General features: G+C 41.0%; 1 protein-coding gene across 1 annotated transcript; it reads left to right on the forward strand.

Moving 5' to 3' along the window:
• Positions 1 to 1,738: 1,738 nt before the first annotated feature.
• Positions 1,739 to 24,153, forward strand: STOX2 (storkhead box 2). Its single transcript, XM_008050453.1, has 3 exons — positions 1,739 to 1,958; positions 9,304 to 11,569; positions 17,645 to 24,153. Exons 1-3 carry the CDS (start codon positions 1,772 to 1,774, stop codon positions 17,838 to 17,840), a joined length of 2,649 nt encoding a protein of 882 aa, XP_008048644.1. The 5' UTR covers positions 1,739 to 1,771; the 3' UTR covers positions 17,841 to 24,153.
• The last annotated feature ends 1,594 nt before the right edge of the window (positions 24,154 to 25,747 follow it).

Here is a 25,747-nt window from a genome sequence, read left to right on the forward strand (position 1 = left end):
AGTGGCTGGCAGTGAGGATGCCGGCACACCCCGACCAGTCAGTCACCTTCTTGGGAGGTTGTTGCTTAATCCCACAGGCTGACCCAAATCATGGCTCTGCCCAGCCATGGTGGTATATTACAAGAAAGAAAGCATGCTTAAGAAATAAAAAATGAGCTGGGTGCGGTGGCTCAAGCCTGTGATCCCAGCACTTTGGGAGGCCAAGGGGAGAAGATTGCCTGAGCTCAGGGGTTTGGGACCAGCCTGGGCAACTTGGTGAGACCTCATCTCTATATAAATAAAAAAATCAGCTGGGTGTGGTAGAACACACCTATAATTCTTGTTACTTGGAAGGCTGAGGCAGAAGGATCGCCTGAGCCCAACAGGTTGAGGCTGCAGTGGCCATGAGCGTGCCACTGCACTCCAGCATGGACGACAGAGTGAGACTCCAACTCAACAAACAAACAAAAAATGAATGAAAGAAAGAAAAAGTGAGGTGGGAAATAACATTAGAAGCTCAGTTTTTATACCCTGTTGGTAGTTGACACCCTCTTTCTGTAGCACTTCTTTTCAAGGGAGCTCTTACAAAACCCCAAGTATTAAACAGGTGGGATTTAGGTATCAGGAGCAAACTTCCCTGTGCTCTCCCAGCCTCTGCATCTTCTGGGGGCACTCCCACCCCTGAAATTTCCCAGAAATTCTAGGATCCTTGTAGCATAACTTGAAAATCTCCACACCGTGGTGTAAAGATTTCAGAAATGAAGACAGATACTTGCATTGCAGGTTGACACCTGAGGGAGTCATCCATTACGCCTTCCTTCCTGGGTCATTGGCCTTTCTTGCCTACCCGGCCCTTTTATTGAGCATACGTGTGCAGGAGGCCATAGTCTCTTGAGTGGATTATAATGTGCCCTCTCCTGCGCCTCCCAGGCCGTCATCTTTATGGCTGCCACAGTCATCTTTCTGAAATTTGCATCCGCTTTTGGCAATCCTTTTCATTGCTTCCATGGCTCGCTTTCCCTCAAAGGATGAAGGGCTTGGACACTCAGCTCTGGCCACACAGTTGTCCCTGCGCCCCTTCTCTACTGTGCCCCAGAAAACACCTGCTTTATAGGTCCTATCTCCTGCATCTCCACCCCCCACCCCCCACCCCCAGCCATCCTGCTCTTTGGTGCTGGGTTCAGATTGCACTCCGTGGAACTTCCTGTTTCTAAGCCCACCCTCCCACACCCCAGGTTGTGATAGCCTGCCTTCTGCTCCTTGTTCTCAGTTCAGTCTTCTCTTGTGCACCTGTCATAAGACCTTCCATCTCCTTTTCTGTTAGCTCCATTTAAATAGAAACTCCTTGAGAGCAGGGACGTTTGGGGCAGGGGAGCAGACTCTCTGTCTGCAGGTCTGCAGCTCCCAGTCCCCCGATAGGTAAAGGTGCTCAAAATTTGAATGAATGAATGATCAAGTTACTGCAAATGCATTTGTCGAGATGTGAATGGTAGTTATTAAATAAATCAGCTCTAAGTTAATAAAAACAAATCATTTTTCAAAGGTTCATTGTTTCAAGCCTTTCAGTACTACGTCTATTTAAGTGAGCCCTCAGGTATTAAGGGAAGGCTGTGTTTGTTGAGGCAACTGGGAGCATACAATCTATGTGGAATCATTTCCACCTGAATGGGATTGGCTGTGGCTATCACACCATTCGTGTTCAGAGTTGACTGTCTTTGTAGTACGAGGGGTAGGAGGTGGGCGGTGTGTGGATGTGTGAAGGTGTGGACATGACAGCCAACTGGGTCTTTTAATGAGCTACTCACTTGAAAATTGTCTTTCTGCAGGTGATGTATCACCAATCAGTATGTCTCCCATCAGTCAGTCTCAGTTTATTCCACTTGGAGAAATCCTTTGCTTGGCCATCTCAGCAATGAACTCTGCAAGAAAACCTGTCACCCAGGAAGCACTGATGGAGCACCTGACAACATGTTTCCCAGGTAATGAGAAAGGAACATAACACTTTCCAAACTGATGTGTGCCTTGCTTGATCTTGGACTTCAGATGAATTGTTCCTCTCATGTTTAAATAGGAAAAAATTATTCATTTCTATAATTAAAAATCAAGGCACCTGTATTACATCAAAAATAGTTTAATGAAATAATTTAACTGCTTTAGCTGTAATACTTTTTAAATTGGCAATGAGAGAAAGAAATTAAATCAGAATTCTGGAGTATCTGGCAAAAATGACCAGATTCCACTGAGCCTTTATAGTCCAGCCTTCTTTATTTTCTTATTTTTTATATTTTATTTTATTTTTTTGAGTTGGAGTCTCACTCTGTCGCCCAGACTGAGTGCAGTGGCATGCTCCTGGCCACTGCAGCCTCGACCCGCTGGGCTCTGGCGATCCTTTCCTCTCAGCCAACCTTCTTTAAATACATGAACATGAGGGCTCACGGAGCTAGTCAAAAACAGCTGACAATTTTGATCTCAAGGATTTAAACCACACAAAGAGAAATGTCAAAAATAAACATATCTTCTGTGTGAGGCATGACTTGATGAGTTTTAAGAAAATATTTGATAAATCAGTTTATTTTATTTTATTTTTTATTTTATTTTTTGAGTCAGAATCTCACTGTCACCCAGGCTGGAGTGCAATGGCACACTCAGAGCTATCGCAGCTTCGACCTGCTGGGCTCAGGTGATCCTTCTGCCTCAGCCTTCCAAGTAGCTGGAGCCACAGGCATGTGCCACCACACCCGGCTAATTTTTTTGATTTATTGTAGAGACGAGGTCTCACCAAGTTGCCCAGGCTGGTGTCAAACTCCTGGGCTCAGGCAATCCTGTCACCTCTACCTCCCAAAGTGCTGGGATGACAGGCTTGAGCCACCACACCTGGCTATGATTTTATTTTAAAAGAAAAATATAAGTATTTTCTTTTCTCTTAAATGTTATAAAAGGAAGGCAGCAGGCCAGCTGCTGTGTGAATGATATTTGATACTTCCAGTGCTGGAAGGCGTTAGGAATGATGACAAGCAAGGGAATATGTGCCCGTCTCTGGGAGGCAGCCACTGTCCAGCTCCAGCGTCTTGCCACCCCACCCTCAAATAGAGAATCCTGCCAGAGGAGCCAAGCCTCATTTTTCAAGGGAATCGGTAAATTTACTTTTAAGTGAAATTGCTAGAATTCTTTAAATATTGGCAAGTGTGTGCATACACGTTTTAGCATGTGCATGCCAGCAACAAGCAGGTCAAAGAAAACACATTATGGGCCCACCAGTTTTCCAGCTTGGTGTGAACTCAGCCTACTCCTAGATTGAAGTGGAGATTATATTGAAAATGAACACCTTACACTCCAGTCTGGGCAATAGAGTGAGACTCCAAAAAAAAAAAAAAGAAAGAGAAAAAGAAAATGAACACGTGATACACTTTCATTCCACTTAGTTAGAGACCTCAGTAAATGCAAACTGTTGACAGAATCAGTTAGTTTTTGCTGCAACGATGCCAGGTAACAAACAACCATGGAACTCCAGGACCATCCAGTAAGCATACAATACCCAAAGTGCTAGGATTATTTCTCACATGTGTCTGTGGGTTCCCTGGAGTCAGCTGATCCAGGTGGGCCCAGCCGGGTGGCTCTGCTCTGCCTGGACCCCATCCCCTTCAGAAAAGGAGCCAAAGTGCGGTGGATTTTGCTCATGGAGTTGGCAGAGGCACAAGAGCACAAGCCTGTTGCACAAGCCCTTCACACCTGCTCTCATGGTACTAACCAGAGCAAACTCGGTCAATCTCAAGGTCAGGGTGTGGGGGAGTACACCCCACACATGGAGGAGAGGACAGAAGGACTAATTTTAAGCTAAATTGTGACCTAATAGACCATATTGAGACTCCTCATTTTTCCTTTTGCCCCTCAGAAATTTTTTATCTCCCTGTGATTTCTCCTCCTTTTTCAGTATTCTAATTCACATATTTTATATTTTGTATACAGTTCAGAAACTAACATGAGCCCGCCCTTGTAACCTAAAAATTATCTTAAATTTTGTAACATTTATAATCTCTGGATACATCTCACTGTCTGATGGTCTCTATTTGTTGAGTTCAAGGCAGACCCTTTTCTTTTTAGTAGTAAGATAAGCAGAACCGCAGGTGAGAGCTATCTGAGCCATGACAGATGCTGCTTGCAAACACAATGCTCTCCCGGGAAGGCCCTTCCTTTGGCCTTGTCAGTGGGTAGCTACTTCTGACATCAAACAACTTGGCAGCTTTTAAATTCTTATGTTTTTATATAACTTCATGAGAGAGATCACATAGCCATTTTGAAATTGGTTATGTACCTCCCATTTCTGGGCTGTAAAATAACTAAAGAACACAAAGCTAGTATGTAATAATAAAGAGTTCATCACTGTCCAACAACTGACAACAGTATCACTAAGTTGGGAAATTTTGCAGCATAATCCATGTCATTTGTACTTAAAAGGATAATTGCTTTGCTAGCTTTTGTGGGAAGTGAACTCAAATCCCAAGGCCTTGGTTTTCATATGGACGGAGAGGAGCAAATTAAACCTTTTTCTTCTACATAACACTGATGAGTTTTAGTACACTGTACAAGCCTAAATCTAGGGCAGGGGTTTGTAATCTGTGGCCGCGAGGCCTCCTGTGGCCTGCTGCCTGTTTTTGTCAATAAAGTTTTATTACAATACAGCCATGCCTGTTGGTCTGTACATTATCTTTGGCTTCTTCTGCTACAGTGGCAGAGTTGAGCAGCTGCAATGGAGATCATAGGGCTCACAAAACTAAAATATTTGCTATACAGCTCTACAGAAAAGTTTGCTGACCCCTGGTCTAGCGCATGGTGGTAATTATTTAAAATCTTGTGCAGCAAAGCGCTCAGATTTTAAATGAGTATTGCCTAATGAATGAGCTGTTGTTTCGTGCCTGCCTGCCTACCTGCCTTCTTTCCTTTCTTACCTCCTCCCCTGCTTCCCTTTCTTTCCTTCGATCTGTTTGCCTTTGTTTTGCCTGTCACTTCAGCTACAGCAGAACAAAGCACTTTAGAATACACTATTCAGATTCTATTCGAAAAATGTGTTTTCAGTGACAATGCTACAACTCTGGAGAGGTGTAAATATTGCTGATGTTTTTGTTTTTTAAAGTTAAGAGTAAAGTATTTCATTCTTTTATATCTTATTACTTGAAAGTGAAGTTTTCAAGTCTAAATATTATTAAAATATATGAATTCTCATATTTAATGCGTATTTTATAACTAAAAAGAATAGTCTAGAATTTGGTTTCTGTTTCTGTTTTGGACATCCATATTATAAAGAAAGTTTTTAGTGAAAAGTCTTCTAGTAAAAATGTCTTAGATACTGAAACTTAAACCTTTTGATCACTTTTCTGTACAGCTGAGTTTTTGAAAAACCAACTCAACAACTTTTCGATACTAGCTTTCATTACAGGATCAAGAATATTTTTAAAGGTTTAAAAAGAATAAATACTTGCTTCTCAGATTTCTAAATAACTATTTATCCATTCATCCAGAATGGGATGAGCATTTAAATTGGGCTAGTACTTGTTAAGTTGTTACATTGGATCTTCCAGGGAGGAAGACTGACCTTCGGGGACATAGGATTAGACTTACAAGACTGAGTAGGAGAGTTGAAGTCAACTTAAGAGATTGCTGGAGAATGTTAACGTTATACACGCTGTTCTGTCTCCAGTACATCCCCTTGCATTGGTTCTTTTTTTAGAGCAAGGACTCACTCTGTTGCCCAGACTGGTGTACAGTGGCACAATCACAGCTCACCTCAGCCTCAAATTCCTGGGCTCAAATTTTTTTTCTGTAGAAACACGGTTTTCTAGGCTGGCCTCAAACCCCCAGGCTCAAGCAGTTCTCCTACCTCGGCTTCCCAAAGTGCTGGGATTACAGGCATGAACCACCACACCGAGCCTGGTTCTTACTGAATTCTCCCTCAGCCAGCATTCTTTACCAACAAGAACAGTCTGAAGATGCCCATTAAACGTTTTCACCTAAAATGCTGAACAAATAGAACATGTATATGTGCTCTTTGTTCTGAGTGTCAGATTTGCAGGTTTACAGCACTATGTAGGTCTAAGTAACATCACGTTGTCATGCAGTGTTTTTATAAATATCTATTTTTGCTTTGGAAGATGCAGAGGCGTCGAAAGGAGAGAGGTCAGGTTCAGCCCTGTGAGGATGTAAAGACTATCTTTGTTCTTTAAGCCCTCAAAATCCAAATTCATGATGAACTTTAGGAGTTGAATCTGGAAGTGATGGGATATGCAAACGTTAGACATCCATCACAGCCATCACTTTTTCAGGTCAACCCAACATATTTCTGGTGGATTTCATCGACAAGTAAAAATATCAATAACTATAAATAGTAATCATAAATATCAGCAACTTTCAGTTAAGTCTTCGAAAACTCACAGGCGGAAGGAAGCATGGCAAATTGAACAGAAAACAAAGAGTGTTTCTGCTTTGTTTTTTCAAATTAAACATGATTTGATTGATACACCTGGAAATACAAGACATAAAAGAAACTTAAATACCAGTTCTCTATGGAAACTCTTTTATTTCTTCATTTGAGAACAACCAAAGAATTTGTTCTTGAAGGTAAATGAAGAAGACTACATTGCAGTCATCATTCTGCATAGCCTCATGAATTTTCTGAGATCGTCGTTTGGAAGGCCTGCAGTCAACAGCAAATACACCTGAATTTTTGTATATGGTAATCATTATTTTTAAGAACTATACACCTCAACTTTCCTTAATTAGCAGCCGTGGTAAACTGGTCAATCGTGAATTCTTAGCAATAAACCTTAAAATGCTTTGGAAAACTTTGTTAAAATGTTGACTAAAAGTGGGCTACCATTTGAGAGATAGTCAGTTTTAAACATGGTCTTGTTGTTGTGGTTTGTTGTGCCACACAGTAAAGTAGGCATCATTTGTGAGAATATGATGCAGATGACATGTCCTCGTCTCAGGAGTTGTATTCCATGTGAATGGTGTCCCCTGCACTTACTTGACAGAAGGCCCTGATTGTCAATAGGTTGTAGAAGCTCTTGTAAGTTGCTTACCTTACGTGCAAGCATTTTTTTGTTTTATCATGATGCTCAAGAATTGCGTGCATGTGTATGATTTGGGTCGTATCGCTAATTCAGTTGGAATTCATTTCTGTTTTGCACAAGACAAATTTTATCATACCAGTCTTACAATCATTTGTAAAAGAACCAATGTACACTTATCAAGAGGAGAGCATTAGGCCAAAAGGAAAATATGTGATACAAAAATTCAGTGATGATATTAAATAATACGTTATTTATGAACAGTGCTCATTGTTCTTTCTCAGTCACTTAAGGATGCCTTCTGAAGATGGTAACACAAGACGTGTGTATGTTACCTCATATTCCTGGATATTCTCCCCTTGAGAATCCCAGGCCACTTCTTGAGCCTTTATTTCTTGTTTTTGTAGTTTGGGAAGGATTGGGGGTACCCAAACTTTCTCAGCTCAGCCAGCTATTCTAGGTTGCTGCATAATGTTCTTTGAAGGTAATTTGGATTCCATGGGGCCTATCCCAAAGTTGAGACTAACTCATAGCTAATATTTATTGCCTACTCACTGTGTGTCTGGCTCTGTTCAACATATACCAAACTCATTTAGACTTACAATAGCTCTGGAAGGGTAGGTATTGTTACTGTCCACATTTCGATAACAGTAAACAGAGGCTCAGGAAGTTAAGTAGCCTAAGGTGACTCCAGCTCTGTTTGTTGTAGGCTGCTGTAACAAAATGAAGGTGACTTAAACAACAGAAATGTATTTTCCTATCGTTCTGGAGGTCACAAGTCCAGTATCAAGATGTGAGCAGATTGGTTGGTCCTTTCTGAGGGCTATGGGAGTAGAAGCGATTCCAGGCCCCTCTCCTTGGCTTCTGGGTAGCATCTTCTTTCTAGGCCTGTCTCTGAGTCAATATTTTTCCTTTTTAGAAAGACATCAATCATATTGGATTAGTGCCTAATGACCTCATTTTAACTTGACTGTCTCTGTAACGACCCTTTCTCCAACTAAGGTCACATTTGACAGGGAGATTAGGGATTAGGATTTCAACACACAAACGGGGCACGCCCGAAACTGATCCAGTGTCACCAGCTAGTGGTGGTGGAGTCTGGGATTTCAATTCTACAGTCTGGCTCTAGAATTCAAGCTTTTCATCTCCAAATTACACTGCCTTACTCGTGTTAGGTTGGACCACATGAAATTGCCCTTTTTGTGGGTAAGACACAGTTAAATTAAATATTGGCAGTTTTATATGATTCAACCAAATTATATCATTCAGATCACTCTTAAAAGTATTATCACTCTTCATGTGCCTAGCCAGTACTGAGGAATGATAAATATCCATAAAATAAAATAAACAGGCTGTGACCTAGAGGATTTATACTCCCGGAATGTATACTCTTAATTCCATCTCTTAAGGTAGACAAGGCATAAACATGCACACAAAATCCTTTGAAAGCAATATCAGTCATTGTACACAGAAGCTTTTATCTTTTTTTCTGGGATTTCTCTTCTAGCAAATATAGGAATGTTGGACAAACAGATAATAAAGTGTCAAAGCTTTTACTTTGTGTTTATTAGGGCTCTCTGTTTAGAAATGAGGAAAAAAAACCCCTCCACCTCGCTGACTTATGCCTGAAATAAGAGTGTTCTCACTGGAATTTCACCAGTGCAATAGCCAGTTTCAGAATTGGAGGTGATGATTTTTAAATTAGAGGGTACTTCATAAACAGTGGTCAAGTCTAGTTGTCCTTTTACATAATTTATAAAATTAAATTTATTAAGTAAATGTAATTTTTTTTTGAAATGAGCATATGGAGTTGTTCCATGTGGTATCCTCTACATATGGTAGATTTGTTTTCATTACCAAGGTAGCTATTTTAACTCTGCTTCTCTAGTTGCTTTTATTGAAAAAGGCTTTTCTGTACATTTATATCATATTATATAAATCATTTTTTCTCTCACTTAAAAATATTCTGTCTTTCGTGATTTAGTTCAGGCTTTGTAATAACAGTGGCAATCTAACTTTGTCTACCTTCCACCTCTCTCTTCCCAGCTTTTCTATTTTCTCATTCTTTAGGTAGTAGTATAACAGTTACCAGATTCAAAACTAGAATGCCTGTTAAACTTAACGAACATGTTTGTCTGAATCCGCCTTATCTGCCACATGATGACACTTTGAATCTTGGCAAAACCAATAGGATTCTGAATGTCGGGAATCAAGAACCTGTTCTCTCTTCATTCTTACAAGTTTGTTTATTGGGTTTTAGGTGTTCCAACCCCAAGCCAAGAAATTCTGCGGCACACGCTGAACACACTGGTACGGGAGAGGAAGATCTATCCAACTCCAGATGGCTACTTCATTGTGACCCCACAGACTTACTTCATAACTCCTTCCCTCATAAGAACTAACAGTAAATGGTACCATTTGGACGAGAGGATACCTGACCGGTCTCAGTGTACCTCTCCACAGCCCGGAACCATGACGCCCTCTGCCTCAGGCTGTGTCCGGGAAAGGACACTGCCCAGAAACCACTGCGACTCTTGCCACTGCTGCCGAGAAGACCTGCACAACATGCATGCGTCGACCCTGCAGAGGAAGTCTGCCAAGGACTGCAAGGACCCTTACTGCCCCCCTTCTCTGTGCCAGGTGCCACCCACTGAAAAGAGCAAAAGTACTGTCAATTTTTCCTATAAGACAGAAACTCTCTCCAAACCTAAAGATAGCGAGAAGCAGTCCAAAAAATTTGGGCTCAAGCTATTCCGGCTCAGTTTTAAAAAAGACAAGACCAAACAGCTGGCCAATTTTTCTGCCCAGTTTCCTCCTGAAGAGTGGCCCCTGAGAGATGAGGACACGCCAACCACGATCCCTCGGGAAGTGGAGATGGAAATTATTAGGCGGATCAACCCAGACTTGACCGTGGAAAACGTCATGCGACACACTGCACTAATGAAGAAGCTTGAGGAAGAAAAGGCCCAGCGAAGTAAAGCTGGGTCGTCCGCCCATCACAGCGGAAGAAGTAAAAAGAGTCGGACGCATCGGAAGTCCCACGGAAAGTCTCGGTCTCACAGCAAGACCCGAGTGTCCAAGGGAGACCCTTCCGATGGTTCCCACCTGGATATCCCCGGTGAAAGAGAGTATGACTTCTGTGACCCTCTCACCAGGGCCCCCAGGGAAGGCTGCTTCATCATCGAGCACAAGGGAGATAACTTTATCATGCACAGCAGCACAAACGTGATTGAGTCCCATTTCCCCATGACGCCAGAATGGGATGTGTCTGGAGAACTGGCCAAAAGGAGAACTGAGATGCCTTTTCCTGAACCTTCCCGGGGAAGCTCCCACTCAAAAGTTCACCGGAGCCACAGCCATACCCAGGACCGAAGGTCCAGGAATGAGAGATCCAACAAAGCCAAGGAAAGATCTAGATCGATGGATAATTCCAAAGGCCCTCTGGGAGCGTCTTCTCTGGGGACCCCTGAAGACCTTGCCGAAGGCTGCAGCCAAGACGACCAGGCCCCCAGCCAATCCTACATCGATGACAGTACTTTGAGGCCTGCGCAGACGGTTGGTCATCAGAGGGCTCACATTTCGTCCACCAGCTATAAAGAAGTGTGTATCCCAGAAATCATCAGTGGCGGCAAGGAGCCTTCCAGTGCTTGTAGCCTTCTGGAGCCAGGCAAACCCCCCGAGAGTTTGCCCTCCTATGGTGAACTCAACTCTTGTCCAACAAAAGCAGCCACAGACGATTATTTCCAGTGCAACACCTCTAGTGAGACAGTGCTCACGGCGCCCTCTCCTCTGGGAAAGAACAAGGAGGACCACGACACTCTGACCCTGGCAGAAGGGGTGAAAAAGCTGTCCCCGTCCGATAGGCAGGCCCCCCATTCCTCCAGGGAGCCTGTAGGGCACAAGGAGGAGTCCCCCAAAGGGCCAGGTGGGGGCCCAGCCGCCTCGGGCAGCGCGGCTGAGGGGATGGCCAACGGACGCCTCATCCAGCACCACGGCGCCGAGCCCAGCAGCTTGGACAAGAGGAAAGAGATATTCAGCAAAGACACACTGTTCAAACCTCTTCACAGCACCTTGTCTGTAAACAGTTATCACAAATCCAGCCTGTCCCTCCTCAAATCTCACCCGAAGACACCTGCTGACGCACTGCCGGGCCGATGTGAGAAACTGGAACCTTCCCTGGGGACCTCGGCAGCACAGGCTGTGCCGGCATCCCAGCGTCAGCAGGAGTCAGGAGGGAACCAGGAAACCTCTTTTGACTATTACAACGTCTCCGATGATGACGACTCTGAGGAAGGGGCAAACAAGAACACAGAGGAGGAGAAAAACAGAGATGATGTGGGTACCATGCAGTGGCTCCTCGAGAGGGAGAAGGAAAGAGACTTGCAGAGGAAATTTGAGAAGAACCTCACCCTTCTTGCCCCAAAAGAAACCGACAGCAGCAGCAACCAGAGAGCCACCCATTCAGCCCGGCTCGACAGCATGGACAGCAGCAGCATCACGGTGGACAGTGGATTCAACTCCCCACGGTAGGGAGAGGTGTCTCTCTGCACACACATACACCTATCAGGGCCTGGGGCTTTCTGCAGATTACTTGAAAAGTTTTTGATTTCACAGTCTCTGTCCTGTGAATGAGGGTTAAGAGTTGTATGAGCTGTATCGTTAGCAACCTATTTCTGACTTCTTTTTCAGGAATTGAAAAAAATGTTTCTGCAGCTGTAGAGATCACCAATCTGGACTGGTGGGTTGGCTCCTTCCCTCAAACTTGCATCAGTCCAATCTAACTAAGACCACCATTTCCCAGTTTTTTTTGTTTTGGTTTTGGTTTTTGGTTTTTTGTTTTGTTTTGTGTTGGAGTCTCACTCTGTCGCCCAGACTGGAGTGCAGTGCCCGCTCCCGGCCACCGCAGCCTCGACCTGCTGGGCTCCGGCGATCCTTCCGCCTCAGCCTTCCGAGTAGCCGGAACTACAGGCATGCGCTACCACGCCCAGCTGATTTTTTGATTGATTATAGAGATGAGGTCTCACTGCCCAGGCGGGTCTCGAACCCGCGGGCTCAGGCAATCCACTCACCTCAGCCTCCCAAAGCCGCGGGATGACAGGCTGAGCCACCGAGCCCGGCTCCCAGTATTTTTTATTCTGTGTTCATGTTGGCTGTTATGCTAAGGAAGGGGTTTTTTAAGCTCTCCAACAATAACTTTTTGACTACAATGAATAGTCAGTGGGAGGTAGGGGTTGGGAGTGAACTGACTGATGCTAGGATTGGGGGATGTCCTCTAGTAAGCAGATATCAAAACCTTTCTAGTGGGTCTAGAAGCTTGTTGCCATTGTGATTCCTGCTTTCTGTGCAGCCTGTCCCTCTTGTCCTATCCGTCCTCTCACCGTCCATGTGGCTACAGAGAGGTGGAAACTGGCTCCTGTCACAGCAAGGTTAGGGGCCTGTGCTCTTTTAGATCAAAGCATGTGCCAGAGCTTTTATTTCTCCTCCTGCAGGATTGGCACAACCTGTTTAGGAAGGTTGACCATAGTATCCTCTTTTTAGTAGGTTAGTCACTCAGCAAACAGTCGACAGTTGAGAATTTGTAATATCCAATGGTGATATCCAAAACTCTGAAGTTGTTCAGGAGTTAAGAAAGCAAACAAGGGTCTATGCAACTTTCCTTTTTCTCATTCACTCTTCCTTCTTCTCAAAGAGCAACATGGGATCTAATTCTCCTTCTAAATTTTACTCCAGATTGGTGACTCTGAGATGCAGAAATACTACGAGAGATTGACCTTTCTCGTGAGCTCTGGTTCCCAAGATTTTATACTTATCATTTTAACAAGTACTCAGATAGGATTATGTTTTGTATATTTATTTTAATTATTAAGAATTAAAATTAATTCTGTCATGATGATTTCACCGTATCTCTGGATAATTTTGGAAGAGAGCTTGGCAATATCAGAATTGGGAATCATTCATCCGTTTAGGCCTAATCATATTAGGCCTTTGTGGTTTCTTGAAAGGCTGGTTCTTGATTGGGATTATGATTATTTTGGTCATAGAGCCTTTCTTCCAAGTTGGCATGTGTGTGGAAATCTAACATCTGAACAGATGGTGGGAAATGAGAAGTCGCATTCTCCTTTTCCCGTCCTTTGAGGAACATCTGAGACTTCAGGGACCCGTGGCCCTCCGCCCGAGAACCACTGACCTACTAAGCTACTTTTCTAAGAAACTATTTTTGCTAGATAGTTTTTATCGCAAATCAGATCTTAGTTTATTTCACCTATCTTTTTTATCCTGTTTTGCTGTTCTTCTCTTTTCTTTCCTCTTGAATTTCTAGTAATGGATACCAGATAAGTATAACTGAAGGCTCGCCAGCCATGGTGGAGGTTCAAAGCCATCAGTGATGGAAGGCGTGGTTTATTTGCCTTTATCTTTCCATTCTGCTGTTAACTATTATGTAGATGCTGCCTGCCTGCCTGCTTTTCACAGCTGTCTCAAACCCTTCACATTGCCCTTTTGGCCCCTGGGCTTCCAGAGACAGAAATCCGCCATACTCCAGAGATAGTTACTAAAGAGACAATGGGAGTAACATAATGGGTTCCAACTCAAAAACTTACCATTGCAGAATAGTTTTGGTTTTTTGCTGGAAGTTTTTTGTTTGTTTGAGGGTAAACAGAAATATTCATGAAATGGTTGAACCAGTATCTCCACAGATTATATTTTATTATCTCTAAATTTGGGGTACAGAATATAGAATTCGTGACTGGGATTATTTCTTGAAGTAAGTTTCTTTTTATGTTTCACATACATGTACTTACTTTGTCATGGTAGAAGGTAAAGGTTGTTCTAAGGAGACAACCTTCACACATTAGCCACACATCTGTCCACTAATAGTAGGTAGAATTTTCTCTATGTAATACAGATATCACCCGTAAATTTCATGCAGTTAGTGGATCTACCAGAAATATTCCTAATTTTACCCCTTTTATACCTAATATTCTTTGATTAGACGCTGGGTGACAAACTTACTCTCTTACACCTTAATAGAGTCACTGTCTTTTTAATGTATTATGATGTTCTACAAAGAATATTTGACTTACAAAGAGTTTTGCTCACCAGTATGAGGAGTATTTTAGTCAAATAACATTATTTAGCATGCTGATACCCTTCCATCGCTGTAAGACATGGGAATCTTTTGTTTTGTTAATAATTTTCTTGTTTATTACATGTTGGAATGATAATATTTTGAAGATTGGTTTAATAATTATGCTATTGAAATAAATTTCACTTGTTTCCTTTAACTTTTTAAAAAAGTGGCTGCAAGAAAATTTAAAATTACAAATGTGACTCACATTATATTCCCCCCCCATTTATTAGACACTTTGAATAAATAACTCACTAAGCAACTAAAACCGAATAAAAAAAAATACAAAAAGAAGATTTTTCTCCACACCCCAGGATTCTGATGCTGGCTCAGAAGTCATGCCCAGCCACATTTCCGAAATTATTTAACCCCCTTTGTTGGAATTACAGAATATTGAGAAGGAAAAAAAGAAACTCAAACTATGCTATGAGATCTAATATTGAAAATAAAATTCTTGCCGTGAAAAGCCTATTAGTCCAAATCTGAGGCCAAAACCTGGTTGGTAAACACAGTATGAAAATCAGAGAGGCTTCCAGGGATGTGTCTGCTTAATGTACTGCATGAACATGTGCTACGGAGAAGCCTGGGGACACACGCATGCAGGACAGTGACTAACACAGCCGCATGGGTCATTTCTCCTGCCTGTAAAATCCTGAAAGCTTACTTTAAGGTTGTACTCCATGAGTTCTCTTTAAAACACACGCGCACACACACACACACACACACACACACTTTTAAATTTGAAGAATATTCTTACTGTAACATTTCATCTTCATTAACTTTTTCATCATCATCTCCAGAGCCCTCAGTGAGAGTGTCACAGACTGCAATCATTATTATTACAACAATAATGAAATATGTTCTGTGGAGAAACTGGAGTATTGTATATATTTGTCACTATTAATATGTTGGATATGATTGAGGATGGTAAAAAGAATCTTACAGTAGAGACAGATGCTAGCATAGATGGTCCATTGCAATGATAGGTATTTACAATGCCTGGCATATAGCACATAATAAATGTTAAGCCAATTCTTTAAAGCTGGTTTTAGAAGTTGGTCTTTGGGCCTTAAAATGCATAGAAAAGATGTCATTAGTAAATATCAATTCCCAAGGCAACTCACACTCACTATTTAGTTCATTACTCGATGTATAACAAATAATGTATATTTTTGTAGCTTTTTAGTGCACAAATTCTTCATTGATCCTTATTTCTTCTTCACAGTCACCCTGTGAGCAGGTAAATCACGTCGTGACTCTACCCAGTTTAGAGATAAGGAATTCAAATACTACAAAAATTTACCATTATGATTAAGAATGAAATGGAAGGAATGTGTCTTGAAATCTTTGAGGTTCTCCATATTTATTGCCCTTCCTCCTTCCTTCACCTGACCCCATGCCTCAGTTGTAGTTCTGGTGAGTTACTGATGAATTTTCTTAGAGAAGGTGTCAGGCAGGTAAGTAGATAAGTCTGGCACCTTTCCATCCTTTCAGGGATGACATTTTGGAGTATCCCTTAGGCGTGGCTAGATTTACCATAGACATAAAGAAAGAACTTGACTTATCTTTATAAATGGTCTAACTTTCTGGAGATACCCTCTACATTCAAGAAAGGTCCAGTTGCCTATTTGATAGTTGACGAACAAACTGCCTTTTAAACAACTAACTCTTGTCTTCATGGGGAGAAGCAAACTCAAGGCCATGAGGACTTAGCCTTAAATAATGTGTTAGAAAGAGTTGTCAGGATATAGTATTCAGATAAAATAGCTATCAGCTTAAGATGGGAATGAAAGAGGAGAAAAGAGAATGTCTTCACTATAGGAGTTTGACCTGTTGACTAGCTGGAGCAGGCTTAAATCTGTTATGGGGAACAACTCTCATAGAATACTTTCTAAACATTGACTGTACCCCATGGGATGGGTGTTTTGAGAATGCTTATGGCTTCTTCAACCTCTGGGTAAGCCATTACATTTTTTATAGCTATGTTGAGGATCTTGAATATGAAACCTGTTCGGTTCCCCTCTTCAGATCCAGTGATCTTATGTCTGCCATTGCCCTATACATTTGAAATCATAAATGTTCTAACTTGCTTAAAGCAATAAAATAGATTCAAATATTTATAGCTTAAAAAAATTAGAAGAGAAATCAAAATATAAATCTTTAAAACACCTCTATTCTTTTTTTTCTTTTTAATTTTTTTTTTTTCAGTTACAGTCACACTCCGTTGCCCAGGCTGGCATGAGGTGGCACGCTCATGGCCACCCCAGCATCGACCTGCTGGGCTCCTTCCGCCTCAGCCTTCCATGTAGCCAAAACTTCAGGCACGCACTGCCACGCCCAGCTAATTTCTGATTTATTGTAGAGACGAGGTCTCACCAAGTTGCCAGGGCTGGTCTCGAACCTGCAGGCTCAGGCAGTCCACTCACCTCAGCCTCCCAAAGTGCAGGGATTACAGGCTAAGCCACCGAGCCTGGCCCAATTTTTTATTTCAAAGATGTGGGGTACAATTCAGGGTTAGGTCTACAAGTGTTCATTATGCAGGTCCCCTTGTTAATGAGGTGTGCCCCCACTCGCCCAGCAGATTTCCACTACTGCCAATCCCGCCCCACCCCCTGGCAGTTTCCCACTACTGCCGATCCTCTTCTTATAGTATTATGATAATTGTTCAAGGTCCACTTGTGAGTGAGAACTTGTGATACTCAGTTCTTTGTTTCTGTGATAGATCACTCAGTATTGTAGACTCTAACTCCATCCAGGTTGCTGTGAAGTTCATAATTTTGTCCTTCTTTATGGCTACATAATAGTCCATCAAAACCACCTCCATTCTATAAGAATTCTTTTAAAAAGAAAATATTTCTGCTAAAGGGGTCAGAAATGAAACTTCACAAAAGAATGGGAAAAATCTAAAGTCCTTTATCTGAAAATATCACATATTTTAACCAAAGTGTTAAAATTTGAAACAGGTGTAAAGCATTAAAAACAATTTTTTTCCCCATCAGTGTAGCCAGCTAACCAGTGGCATGCTTCGAGTCCACCCAAGTCAAAATCTGATGAAAATGAAATCGTTAGAGCTTATTCAAGAGCAGTTATGCCATGGAATTTTAAGTCTGAAATGAAATCATGACTTAGATATATTTGAGTATTCATTTTCAAAACTAATGCAATAACTGTCACCTCACATTTTGAAGTTGTTTGTTTAAATGTGAAAAGAAGGGGAAGACATTTCAAAGTGCACTTAGCTGTTTAAAAACCCTCTATTCACTTAGCATGCTGCTGATTATAACATGTCTGTGGAAGCTTCTGGGGCCTATGATAGAGAGGCATATGTGAATAATCAGTTGAGATGTACATTGATATGACATTGTGAACTAACAGAGGAAATCCATTAATGACATCATTTGCTCTTCCTCTGGGGCTCAATATATAATTATTTATGTTCAAAACAAAACAAAACAACCCCTTTTTACTCTTTTAGCACTCGGGAGAGCCTGGCTTCCAACACATCAAGCATTGTTGAAAGTAACCGTCGACAGAACCCTGCTCTGAGCCCAGCCCATGGCGGAGCTGGCCCAGCCTTCAGCTTCCGAGCGAGCACGGATCCCCCGACAAATGAAGCTGAGAAATTACAGAAACCTTCCAGCTGCTTGCAAGCTTCTGTTACTAGTGTGTGATAGTCATTCTGCCTCAGATCTTCTGTCTCATTCGATACAGCAAAGTTTACGACACTGGGACTGATGTTTACATCTTTGGAAAGACAAGCATCTCAACCACAGTTTTTGTGTTTACTTAAACTGTGCTGCTAAGTAGGCTAGGGCAAAAAAAAAAAAACAAAAATCTTTATTTCAGAATATTGCTTTTCACATTTATGGCGCTGTAGCAACTGAATAGCAGTAGGGGTGATATGTATACTTTTGCTTCACTAATTGTATCTGAGCACACATAGGAAAGTCTAGACACTGTAAGTGTAATATGCATTTTCAATGTCATGCAGTTGCCAATTCCATTTTAAAATGCCACAGATGCGTGTTGCTCCCAGTCTGTGGTTAAATGGTGCCACAGAACTGATCCTTGACACTTCCAAAAAACAAAAAAAACGAAGCCACCACAAAATGTCAAATGCAAGGGTCCACCTTGAGGGAAATTAATGCCAAACTGACTAGATGGGACCCCAACCCTTTGTGTGTGAATTGCTTTTGCACCAGTCATTTTTCACTGTGAGTTTTCGTGACACTATTTTGCAGGAGCCCATGGAAGTGTGTGAGAAGGGGTCGCAATGGAGACACTGGGAGTGTTTGTTTTCAAGGTTTTGTGCTCGAGTATAACAGATGCTTGTCTGATTTTTAACCTTCCATAATCACAAACAGGAATATAGGCCTTTGAATCTGAAGCGGACACAGAAAGGGAATTCCCGGTCTGCCTGGGGCACAGCACTAAGTGATGGAAGAGGTAAGGTGGACGTTTAAAAGGTATTAATCGAATATTGAAGGAAGATAATTTCCTCCTTGTGATACTTACGATGAGCCTATCTTACTATAGTAGATACAATAATTAGTTTGTTTAAAAGCAAAATGTTCTTTGTGATACAAATGAAGAGTATGGCCCGAGGATGTTATTCTTTCTAATGGAAGGACATAAATCTATTTTATGTAGTTTTAAATAGAATGCCTAAATTAGGCTGTGGGAGATAATTTTTAGTGGTTATAGGAAAGAGCAAATTTAGGGAGAGTTGAACTTCAGGCCTTTGATTCCTGGGAAGATGTCTATAGAGAAAACTTAAAAAATAATTTTTGATTAGAAATATACATGTGCCCGTGTAATGAACCAACAGAATGTGTTCATTCTGCTAGTGTGGTATAATCATAATTTGTATTCCCCTAAAACTTATCAGAATAACAATTATGCATACATGAACTATGCCAGAGTAATGTTTACAAGATACTTTGTAACCAATTTCAGGAGGTGTTTTTTTTAGGTGGATGTATAGTTATTAGCCCAACTTATTTCAAAATGGTTTGCTCACATTTTGCTTTGTTTTACAATGTCATGTTGAATACGAAGATCCAGCAGCAAAGGGATTACAGATAATTCTATTTCAGTCATATAGGAAAGAGACATTTCGGAGTTTCCATGCTTTATTTTCTGAGAACAGTGGAATAGACCTGTAGATAATGGAAAATTACTTGCAAAAGGGTTACATATGACACAAATAAATGGATCTGACATAAAGTTTTATTTAGTTTAGCGGCATCTGCTGTTTGGAGCCATACACCATAAAAATATATACATATCCAAAAATAAATCTAAAATATTTTCTCCTCAGATTTCAGTAATTGGCATAAAATTTGTGAGACACGTCTGTTTCCTTATTAGGGTTAATCACTAGCAATCTGTTTAAAGAGCACAGTCATATACATAGTTGGATGAATTCTTGAAACATTTGAATTCTCCCTCATGGTTTTTCAGTTATTTGGAAGTTACATTGGATCAAACTGGACTCCTCACATTTAGTCTGAGTTCCTTTTTGTGCTTATCGTAGTGAAACTTCAACATGTTTCTTGGTAAACTCCCACATCATTGAAATGCTTAAGCCAGTTGGCTTTCAGTCTCATGCCTTATTTCCTCCAAGGCATGCCTTGATTGCTCAGAAATCCATTGTTTGTCTCATTGCTTAAATATGTCCAGAAGGAATGATAATGTATCTAATAGACTACATAGTCTGTTTCCTTGGGGACTTGTATACCATACGGTTACTAATTTTTTCCGTCTAAATTCACTGTTTCTAAAACCCTGCTCTCAAATTTTTCTTATACCATCAGTTCAAAAATAATATAACCATTGAAACAATACATAAAACCTCTAGCTGGTCCTCTGAAAGTAGCCATTGAACTAATTAAATGCTGTGTGAACAGGAAAGGAAAGCATTACCTTTAAGAGAAGCTTTAAAATAAGAGTTTATCGCTATTTCGTGAGAAATAGGTTTACAGAAGACATTATTCAAATAAAATGTGTACACTCTTTGCCTGATGCTATGAGGTACATGATTTAAAAAAAAAAAGACAAAAAACAAAAACAAAAAAACTCCCTTAGACCAGCAGCCATTAGTGTAGAAATGATGGACTTTTAAGATGATGCTGTAGAAGCAGAAGTTCCGTGTAGAAATGCTACTCCCGTGTGAGTCTAATCAGGATTCTCGAATGGGGGAGACTGGTGGCCAGAAGCGCATAGCAGATGTCATGCCAAGGTGGTCTCACCACGAGGGTGAGACTCACAACGCCCACACCCCGGGGCCTTCAAGCGTCGCCAATTTCCTTTTCCTCCATGAAATCATAGCTTTGTGTCCACGACTGCTTATTCCAGTCTTAGAGTTTATTGACTGAAAGGTTTACAAAACTGAATTTGGTTGAATCTCTGTTAAAGGGTCAACACATCTGTCGGCATTTTGCACACTTATGTATTATTATGATACAGCATATTACTTTATGGTAATTTTTATTTTTACATATAACTACCTCCATAAATTTGATGAAATGGCAGCCGTGTGTTCAAGCGTATCGTTCAGAAAAGCAGAGTCTGAAACTTTCTTACACACGAGGCCATGGCCTTCTCTGTGTGTGTGTCGGCGATTGCCTATGTGGACTCATGACTGTCCCATGGCCATGGCTTCCTCCTGCAGCATTATTTGGCTTTCAGATGTAATCCTGTGTTCTCCTCTCCTCCCCACAAAAGCGCACTTGATTTTGTTACGAGTCAACAGAAGTTCAAAAATTGTAGTGCCCCCCCATCTCACTTCCCATTCCTGCTAGAAGTTCTCTGGTGAAGAGCCAGGCTGTAGACATAATTTAGTGAGCTGTTGACTCCTGAGATCTCATTTGAAGGATAGGCTTTCTGTCACGGAAGACACACAGGAAATTTGGACTGCCACCCTGAAGCACTTTGGGCCCCGCCTTCACTCGCATGCTGCCACATCGAGCCCAAACTTCACTTTAGTTGAAAGAGCTGTGCTGTGCATTCCACAACTTCTGTTAAACCATTTGTATTCCATTATATATATTTTGCACATCTCAGGGGACCATAATGAGCATATGAAATGGGGGGGTGCCATCAGACAGAGAAAACAAGTAGAAGAGGTGAAAGGGGACATGCAGGACAAAAACAACAAATCACTGCTTCTCTGATGTTGTGAAGCTCAAGTTCAGAAAGCTTCCATTGAAAGTTAATCTGGAGGAACAACGATCTGAACACCAGCTGTTCCCAGATCTCTCTTTTTCATAACCCAACCAGCATTTCTAAAGTGTAAATTTAAATTGCATTGCAGTCACCATGGGGAAAAGAAACCTGTGCAGTGGAAACGGAAGCATCGTTCCTTTTTTAGGCTGGCGCAGCTTTGTGAAATTCTACCCAGGATAAACCACTATCACCACCAAGTGTACTTGAAAATAAAGTTTTTAACTTAAATTATAGGCATATTATTCACAATACAATAGTGATCATTTTTTGAGAGTCTCACCATTTATAACATGGGCAGTATTCAGAGCTTGATTTAAAAACCAACAATTGATAATGACTTTGCCTAGTTTATTTTGGGATCTCAAAGTGCTTCCAAAGCATTTAGATTCGTAAACAATTAACAAAGCAGGTCATCTTTGTAATACCCATACTTGAAATCAATAAAAAGGAGTGACTTAAGATTATCCAGAAACATAGTGGCAGCTATCAATGATCTATTTTCTATCTGTTTGATAGACCATCCTGAGAAATCACTAAATACAATGCTATTTTTCTGATGTGTGCTAATAAAGTCAAAGAAAACAAATACAACTTTACACTTTTGTCCATTTTCATTCAAAAAGTTCAGGGTGTTTGGAATTTTACACCACAGCACACCTCACTGGTATTGACATGCGAAATGAGAGCCTGACAAATCCACCCAGATGTCATTGCAGTCAGAGGCAGATCTGGATATACACACCCTTGTTTACAGTTTCATGCTGGGTTTCTAGAATTCCCGTGCTCAATTGCCGTTTTTCAGGAAAATGACTGCTCCTGGCAGTGGAAGGTGCTGAAACAAATTTTAATTAAAAACTTTATCAAGTACTCATCACAGTGCTCCCTAGCACAGTAGAAATTCAGTACAATATATCGAGCCCTCCTTTGGAGGATCTGGTTTCTGAGGAAGCTCATCCAGTTCTAAGTGTTTTCTGAAATTCAGAGACAGAAGATCCTTGACAGGGATCTTTCTCCATTACCACGAGCCAGTCACAGAACCAACTTGAAGTCAGACCTCAGTGGGCCCAAGCAGAGGCGATCTCTCCCTTCCCCTTCCCCTTCCCCTCCCCCTCCCCCTCCCCGCAGGACTGCCCTGCCCATTGTCAAAGTCATCCAGCACTCTTCTGATAGTGAGTGACTCTTCTGCACATGTTTAGGGCTTGGGGAAGCTAGAGCACAGGAAAGATGGATGCAAAACCATGGAAAAACATTGTTTTGCTTTAGGCTAGTAAAATATGGGCAGGAAAGAGATTATTATCAGTCTGAGCTTTGTCAAGTAAGATAAAAGAATCAGCTGTCGCCCCATTCCTCTCCCAGAAGGTTTTATAGTATTAAGGATGCATCCAATATTTTCCCATAGATTTTTTTTTTTTCGGGAGACATTCTATAAATTGCATACATGGAAAAAAATCCATTATTAAATTTCCGTGTGTGTTTCAAACATTGGCACCTCCCTAGTTAATCTCTGCAACAGCACCCAGATAGAGATTCACAGAGATGGCTTCCCTAAAACATAATCCTGCACCTTTACAGTTGTTCTGTGACTTACCGTTGATGACTTGCAAGATTCCAAATTCCGCAGGACTCCAGGGAGGCACAACTTTCTTCTGATGATTGTATATAATCAGTTACAGGGCTTTAACTGCTCATTATTGGCTTCATATGTAAACACACACACACACACATCATGCCAACGAGGGAGTGCGGTGTTTCCAAGCGAGGCAGCAATGACTGGAGGGCTGGAATAAGGTGACTCTGGAAGGCTGGGTAGAGCATCAAGATAGAAGCTTCGCTGGTCCACGTACAGCTGCCTACCTCCGTGTCCCAAGGCGGATCTTGGCACCCCCGTTCCCTTGCTCCCACCAAAAAAGTACTAAGTGCAAGACCTGAGCTCTCCTCCCATATCAGTCCTTGACATTTCAGGAGATTGGTCATGAAGTACACACTCAGCAGCAACTCTCTGTCCTCTGAGGTCCTCCTTCCCACACCCCGCCTAGATACAGACACACCGCCACGGTTTCCACATTGGAAGGGCAGAACACTGTGCAGTATTGTGCACGCTTGCTGGGTTAGGAATAGGGCTGCCCTAGGGTCACCTTCATGAACGAATTGACAGCTACAAATTAAAGTCCTTAGAGCAGTTGTCATAGATACTACTTTCAAAAAGAATTAAATTTAAACGTCAAGTTTAAAGGGATCATAATTTTGCAGGTATCTTTCTCTGAGTGACTGAATGTGACTATTGCATTAGGGTAAATGAATTAAGTGCAAGTGGGATTTACTGTATGTTAGAAAGGAGTTTTGCAGCCAAGACTGCCTTGAATAAAATGTGTTTGCACTGAAAAAAAAAAATTTTAAATTACTTGGTCTCTGGTTGCTGTAAAGGTCATCCAAGATGGATGTTCTGTTTATATTGTATAGTATTTCATATGAAATAATTACAGTTCATGAAATGTCTTCCCTAATGTTACTGATTTATAACAGCACATTTGTAACATGGTTTTTATCGTGTCAGTGTACCATATTGTAAATGATGATTACTTGTCATGCTTAGTATAATAACTTAAAAGAAAAAAAAAGGACAGGGATTTTTGTAAGTCTATATTTGAAAGTCCCTCCATATGGTAATATTGTGTTCATGTTGTTTATGTAGTGTTGTGTGAAATATCCATTTTGGATTGTGTTACTTTTTAAGATATTAAATAACATTTGGTTATATGTCTAAGTGGATTTCTTTTGGTACTTGAGAAAAAATATTTTACGTGAGGTCAATTTATTTCTCTATTCTGTTAATATTTTGTAACAATTGTTTTTTGTGCAGTCTTTATTGTTAGAGCTTTTGAGTCAAAACAACTAAAAAATGGAAATTTCTGATAAAAAATATTTTTCCACGAATGTTGCAAAAAAAGTCACATTTCTAGCTAACAATTTAAAACAGTGAGGATTAGAGATGCATATAACTAAGTTTTCTGTATAAAGTTATTGAGGAATGTGGTTAGTTTGGGGGTTTCTTTTTCATTAGCACTCTTATCACAGCCTTTGTCCCCAGGTATCTGTGGTTCTGTCCCCAGTAAACACTAGGAGGCTGTTCACATATTCCGGTGAGTCACTTGCACAGGTTCGGAATGCCTCCATGTTTAATTGCCTTCAGAACCTATTATACATTCTTTTGCTTCTCCTCGGTGTGGCAAATCTTTGTTCTTGGAGAATGGACCTAATTTTTTTCAAACTAAAGTGATTTGCTGTGAAGTTAATGATGGAGCTAGGAAACGGTATTTTTAGTAAAAAACAATATGGAGCCATAAAGTTGAGCCTGGTTTTCTTGTATGAAATTATGCAATGCCCAAAGCAGACTTCCAAAAATTGTTTTGAACAATGATGTGTCTTTGGATAAGTCTGGAGACCCTAAGGTGACTGCTTTGAATATCAAGTCTTATTTTAGTTGTATGTTTGTATATTTTAGATTGTCTCAATACAGATACTTCCTTTTTCAGGCATGAAGTTAGGAAGACAAGGATACTAGGAGTATATTGTGAGTTTTACTCTAGGATCAAAAGCTGCTGTGGTCTAGGAAAGGTAATTATATGTTCCCTTGAGGGCAACGCAGTGAACTAGACACATGGAGAAAATGTGGAGACTTAATAAGAAGATGGAAAGCAGAATTCTGACTTCTTTGGGAGAATGGTCACAGTTCATAAAAATATTTTCTTTCCAAAGGAAATGGTATGGTTTTAACCTAGTTTTTAAGTGTTTAGAGGAATGAGATTTTGCCCCCTTCATTAAGAAAATCCAAGCAGAGTACTCAATTATTGCCTCCTATCCTGCTGGTGGCTGTGAAACCAAGAACTAATAAATAATCAAAAGAAATTGTTCACCTGACTTTAATTTAACTGTAAAGTCTTCTCCCTACCATGGGAATATGTGGATTTAGGGATATCCCCCCTCTTCAGGCTCAGTGACTTCAACCTTTTCCTGACAAGCAGATAGTTAATCGTGTGTGATGAATACCCAGCACATCCAGGAACTTCAAGAAAATTCAAGGCACCTGCACTTAAGAGAGGCTGGGTAGAGTTTTTTGGTGAACCTTCTTTTTAAAAATCATACTAGAAATATGGAGTTAAGAGTAAGAGTGTGATGTGATATGTTAGACAAGAGAAGTGAGGTCAGAGAAGTTCATTTGGAATCCAGAGGGCAAAATAGAATTGCTGATGTTCAATAAAAGGCAAATTCTTTCTCAGGCAGATCTAGGCTTTAGGGGCAAGTTTCATGCATAATTTTTCTTTTCTATTACCTTGGGTTTATTTTACTTCAC

Source organism: Carlito syrichta, unplaced genomic scaffold, assembly GCF_000164805.1.
Source record: "Carlito syrichta isolate Samal-C Ts95f unplaced genomic scaffold, Tarsius_syrichta-2.0.1 Scaffold147036, whole genome shotgun sequence".
Classification (NCBI taxonomy): Eukaryota; Metazoa; Chordata; class Mammalia; order Primates; family Tarsiidae; genus Carlito; species Carlito syrichta.

Coding starts and splice junctions, on each gene's coding strand:
- STOX2 (XM_008050453.1), top strand. CDS start 1,772: ATGAGCTACTCACTTGAAAATTGTCTTTCTGCAGGTGATGTATCACCA. Junction 1,959..9,303: donor CCTGACAACATGTTTCCCAG/GTAATGAGAAAG, acceptor ATTGGGTTTTAG/GTGTTCCAACCCCAAGCCAA. Junction 11,570..17,644: donor AGTGGATTCAACTCCCCACG/GTAGGGAGAGGT, acceptor TTACTCTTTTAG/CACTCGGGAGAGCCTGGCTT.